Below are 5,641 nucleotides of genomic sequence, written 5' to 3'. Positions count from 1 at the left end.
TGCAGCAGGTGCTGAAGAGAGAGGCTCTGCCACAGCCCACCCCTCCAAAAGAGAGAGAGAGAGAGAACAAAATGTTCAGATTTTTGAATTCAGAAATTTCATTGTGGAATATTCAGCAACATTTACTGAAGGCAGTCTTTTCGTGGCATAGTTGAGGTCACCAATTTTGAGGCCAGGGGAATGCAAACAACTAATTGCAAACTTCAAGGGGTCAAAAATGGAAACCACGCAAACCTTAACTGAATTGTACCAAACAAATCCTGTCTTGAAGACTGAAAGCTGGATTTCAAACCAGGTTTCGAATACGGACATTGCTTCTGTGCTCTTTAGAACATTTTAAAAAACCAATTAATTCCAAGTTCCCCTCCTCCCCATATTCTGGTTTCTAGGATTTCAGGGTTTGTTTGTTTGGTGTGTTTGTACACTACTAGAAACCCTGGATTGAAAACTCAAAACTGCAATGAATGAAAATCCAAACTGCTTCCTGGAGAGATGGGGCCGAAGCTCAGGGAAATCCTCAAGAGCCGTCACCAAGAAAGGAGGAGCCAGAAGCAGCCCTCATCGGGATCGCGCTGCAGCAACTGCCCCACAGCCAACCAACACGGCATCCATCAGGCCTGCCTGTTCATACGCCTGCAGTCCCCGGCACTTCCCCAGTCAGGCTGTAGCTCCTTCCATGGAGTTCTGTGGATGGCAAGGGCTGGGAGGGGAAGGGCGGTCCCTCCGAAAACAGGCTCTGTCCACAGCAGTCACAACTGTCAGGCAGGAATTCAGCCTGCTGCGGGGACTGGTTCTCCTCCTTCCCTGGCCAATGGGGGCAGGAATGAGCCCCCTCACATCATGATGTGCCTCCGGCGGTGCAGAGCCAAGTGGTCAGAGCGAGAAAAGCTGCGGTCGCAGTCCGAGCAACGGAAAGGCTTGATGCCCGTGTGCTTTCGGAAGTGCCGGGTCAACTCATCGGAGCGAGCAAACTTCCAGGTGCAACCCTCCCAGGTGCATTTGTACGGCTTCTCTCCTGTATGTATCCTCCTGTGTGCTTTTAAGTGTGAACTCTTTGTGTAAACTTTGTTGCAACCTTCGAAGTCACACTGGTGGATCCGCCTCTTCTTCAGGTCAGGAGACTCTGCCAGCTGCATTCGTCCCACCGAGGGCTCTCTCTGCAGGTCCGAGAAGAATGCCGGGCCACTCTCCACGGTGCTGTCTTCACTGTCGCTGTTCATTTCCACGGGGCACATGGAGCTCGGGTCAACTTTCACAGAGCCGGCGTTCTTGCCATCACCGCCAATAAGCGGCACGGTGATGGCAGCAGTGACACCGTCGCTGGGCATCGTCGTGTACACCACCGGCAGGGACTGCACCACTACAGGGATGGTCTGCAGGTTGCCCATCTTGCTGGGAAGGTTGACGGAAGGGATAGTGTGGATGACGTGCAGGATCTGCTGCCCACCGCTGCCCTGGGTGGAAGCCAGGATGGAGCCCGGGGAAAGCACGGCAGGGATGGCCGATGACGAGCCCAGCCCTGTGGGTGACATGGAGACCACGGGGGCCTGGACGGGGGGTGTTGCCAGCATGGGCGAGGAGCGGACGGAGGAGGGCAGCGACAGGGAGGGCTGCAGTGAGGCCTTGGGCTTGTTGAGGGACAGGTCAACCGGCTCAGCCTGGGGCTGGCTGCAGTCACTAGCCAGCAGCTCCTCCGGAGGCTCCGTCTTGATGTCACTCAGCAGCACTGGTGGCTCAATGGAGCTCTCCTCCAACAGCGATGAGGAGCTCATCTTGAGTAGCGCCTTGGTGTGGGCCAAGCCTGCAGCCTGTCAACACAGAATGTCTCCTCCTGACTCTGACCTGTACCCGAGGGCAGCTGCTGGGTACGTCACTTCCTCTCCCACAGCCTCTGCGACTCCATTTTCTCTCCGCGCTCCTCCTGCGCGTCTCCCCCGAGCGCTGAGCGGGAGGGTGGGGACGCGGGAGTGGGTGGGTGGGTGGGGTCGGCGGCGGAGGGGGACCCTTGGGCCGCTCCCACACCGCCTCCTGCCCGGCCGGCCCCGGCCTCACCGGCAGGACTCATCACAGTGATCTTGATCCACTGCCTGACTGCTGTGGCTAAATGGCCAAGCATGAATAAACTGAAACTGACTTAAGAAAGATGGAGGTAAATGCTGGTTGGGCAGGCTAAGGTCTTTAAGGACACTGTGCTTCCACTTTCAATGAGATCCAGCTAATCTCTGTGACTCATTTAAGAGCCTAGGAATTATACCATATCCTACATTACAGTTGGAGAAGCAAGTTAATGCGGCTACAAAACACACTTTTTACCAACATTGTTTGACTTGGCTGATCTAGGCCTTGAAGTCAACTCAGAGACTACAGTTGGTACAGAATGCTGTGGAGCTAGATGGAGCATGCATATTACATCCATTCTGAGATCATTTCACTGATTGCTCATTAGTTACCAAGGTACTCCCTATCCTCTACAAAGTACTCAAGGTACTCCTTATCCTCTACAAGATCCCCTCTAAGCTCTGCCAGAACAGCTTTGCTCATCTTAGCAGGGCCTTCTATTGATGCTTTCCTACAAACAGGCAACATCAATAACTGCCCATACATGTGCATTGTGGCCTTCACTTTGTGGAACGGCTTAGCTGAGGTGATCAGGAAAGCTCCCACATTTCTCTCATTCCGCAAACTATGTAAAACGGAATAATTCAGAAGATGATTTTTATAGAGGAAATAGAACTATATTATAATAAAAAGGTCCAGGAAGATGTTTTTATAAAAGGACTGGGACTGTGAATTCTACCACAGTACATTGTCTGTATTCTTTCTTTGCTGTATGTATTATCTGACTTTTTCTGCATTGATTTTATACTTATGTAACACAATTTTCTGCATTAACATACCATATCTAATACTCTATGCTTTGTTTCAGATTTCTATAATCCTAGTCCTATGGTATTGCTTATCAGATATCCATCCTGATGATTGTATAATCTGCATTGAATCTTAGTAACAAAAATGGGCTATAATAAATAAATAAAAATAAACTTGCTCTCTCAAGATCAGATCCTACCATTTTGTTCCACCAGTGCCTGTGCATTCCTCCCATGCAAGCTGCCTTCAATTTATGTAAATGGAAGGGCATCTTGTATTAGTGAAAGGCAGATCTAGATTCGGACATGCCAAGGCCCTAAACTATGTCAAGTTTAAGAGGCCCCATAGCATTACAAAAAAAATTGATTTAGTTATTTTTAGTAATAGTTTGTATTTAGGCTTCCTTCAAAACTCCAGTTTGCTTAAATTGCACATAAATCAAGCTCTGGTAGACGGCAACTTGCACTGAAGCAACATATGTGTGCTTATGGAATGAAAAGGTAAGATCCAGCCCTCTGCTTTCTTCAGAGTTACCACCTTTCAACCCTCAAACTGCCATTTGCCGAATGAGAAAGTGATACAGGTTCTCAACAATGTGCAATGAACCAATGAAAAGTTTATAGCTCATACGGTACATAACATTAGAATCTTTTGTATTAAAAATAAGATGACTTTGAAAAGACAAGGGAGAATGTAAAAGGTATTTTTACACATTAATGGTGACAACATATAATTGACTTGTTACTGTTTTGTCCCACTGTTCAACAGTTATGGCTGTCATGAAATTATGGCTTATGAAATTAATTTGCTTCTATCTCTGTTTGCATGTCATCTCTGGATAAGCAGAAGCTTATTCATATCTGACAGCATATGTGTAATGTGAATAGTACTACGGCTTTAGAAAGTATGGCAGACAATCACCAGTGGCAAAGGCATGAATAGACTAGGAAACAGTCACTACCTTCTGTTTTGAGCTGCTGTTTTTATATATTGAAGACATGATATTATATTTGAACTTACGATAAAAGACAAACAATTGTATGGAGATACACTATATATGTAAACATATTTTGATTAAAAGCAGGTGCTATTTGTATATCTCAAAAGAATTCATGAGCATAAGTACTGGATTTTTTTATTTATATGTTTATACTTTCACATCCCATAAACAAAACTGAGACAGCCTTATAAGTATCTGGAGAGCTCGTTTTTCAGATTTTCACTTACATCTGCAGACTAAAGATGCAGGCTTGTGTCTGTGCTCCTAGAGAGCTGTTTGGACTGAAAGTGTCACTCATGCCAACATCACTTCCTGTCAAAGACCTGGAAGTGACATCACTGCCACCTTACACTCTAGAAATCCCCCAAACTCTATGGTAAATACTACAAAGATCTGACCAGTTTCTAGAGCATTGTGATGTAAAAACATCAGTCCCCCTTCCATTTTTATCCAGATCCTTACCAGAGGATGAGTAGACAAGGCAGGGCAGAGGCAGAAGTTTCTCCACTGTCAGCAGGCACCTGGCAGCCTTACTGTAGACTCTTGTGCTTTCTTTCCTTTTAAAAGATTTACATGCTGCACTCTCAGTTCATACAGATTCCCAAGGTAGCTAACGAACTATAACGACGCAACTCAATAACAGCACAAAAATATTTTAAAGGTTACAAGTTAAATTAACAACCAACACAGTGAAAATGTTTGAAAATACCAGTCTTTCAGCTCTTACCAGGCAAACTAAAGACCCCTTATCCTAGATTAAAAATGTGGATGAAAAGGAACATTTGCCTTGAGGCCTAAAACTAGGAATGGACCCAGCTCCATGCAGGAGCGCACAGTCTTCAGAAAGGACTAGGAGATTTAAAAGGCTGCAGAAACTGGAGATTTGAATGTGCTTTTGGAGCACACTCGTATTTTTAATACATATTTCTGACATGGTGTTTCTTTCCTTAGATGCTTTTTTCTTATATGTTCTACAGCTCAGTTAAATTTCCTTTGAGGTTAAACATTAGCGTTTTATTTCTAATTGCTTCTAACACTGTGTTTTCTAGAGTCACAAAATGATAATGAGAGGACACATTTCAGTAAGATTTTTACTGGAATGGAAGCCACTTTCTTACCTAAATAGCTGCAGATTCAGACTCTTTTTGCTCATATGTGTGGTTAGAATTTGTATTTGTAAAGTTCTCTTGTGTATCAGAATTAGGTTCCTCACTCAGATTCCTATTCTTAAGTTCATACAGTAGAGGTGGTTGTTCTCAAAACAGCATCCATTTATTTACAAGTAGATACAGGAATGCAAGCAAGTGATTTCAGAACAATGAGCTTATGCAGTCAACACTTCTGCCTAGCAAACAGTACTAGCTAAGCAGGGATTCCAACCCATAAACCAACTCACATAACTATCGGGGGGAAGTAGACCAGTCCATTCTAATATAACCAATAAACAATCTCTCAATCATCCCCATTACGGAAATAACTCTGGCACTCTCCAGAAATGGCTCAGATCTTAGATTTTGGGTGAATCTCATTTTTCAAAAAAAAAAAAATACTACCAAAAGCCAGGCAACCAAAATCAAAGTGAATGCTGAAGGCAAACTGGCTGCCATAATATATTTTGCTTTTGTGCATTTCTTGAACTAACCAAGGAGACACATAGTCCACACTCCAGAGATGTGAGTGATACTGGGCTAACTATGCACTAAGGTTGACAACTCTGGATTGGGACATTTCTGCAGAACTGGAGGTAGGTCTTGAGGAGAGCGGACTTTGGGA

At 44.9% G+C, this 5,641-nt stretch overlaps 1 protein-coding gene across 1 annotated transcript; it reads right to left on the bottom strand.

Moving 5' to 3' along the window:
• Nucleotides 1–407: 407 nt before the first annotated feature.
• LOC129334106 (Krueppel-like factor 8) lies at nucleotides 408–1,945 on the bottom strand. Its single transcript, XM_054986059.1, has one exon. It carries the CDS (start codon nucleotides 1,770–1,772, stop codon nucleotides 834–836), a length of 939 nt encoding a protein of 312 aa, XP_054842034.1. The 5' UTR covers nucleotides 1,773–1,945; the 3' UTR covers nucleotides 408–833.
• Between the last annotated feature and the right edge of the window lie 3,696 nt (nucleotides 1,946–5,641).

This window comes from Eublepharis macularius, chromosome 7 (genome assembly GCF_028583425.1).
Source record: "Eublepharis macularius isolate TG4126 chromosome 7, MPM_Emac_v1.0, whole genome shotgun sequence".
Taxonomy (NCBI): Eukaryota; Metazoa; Chordata; class Lepidosauria; order Squamata; family Eublepharidae; genus Eublepharis; species Eublepharis macularius.
This window is presented reverse-complemented; position numbering and strand designations above follow the sequence as displayed.

Excerpts from the sequence above, each read along its gene's own strand:
- LOC129334106 (XM_054986059.1), bottom strand. The coding sequence starts at position 1,772 with ATGAGCTCCTCATCGCTGTTGGAGGAGAGCTCCATTGAGCCACCAGTG.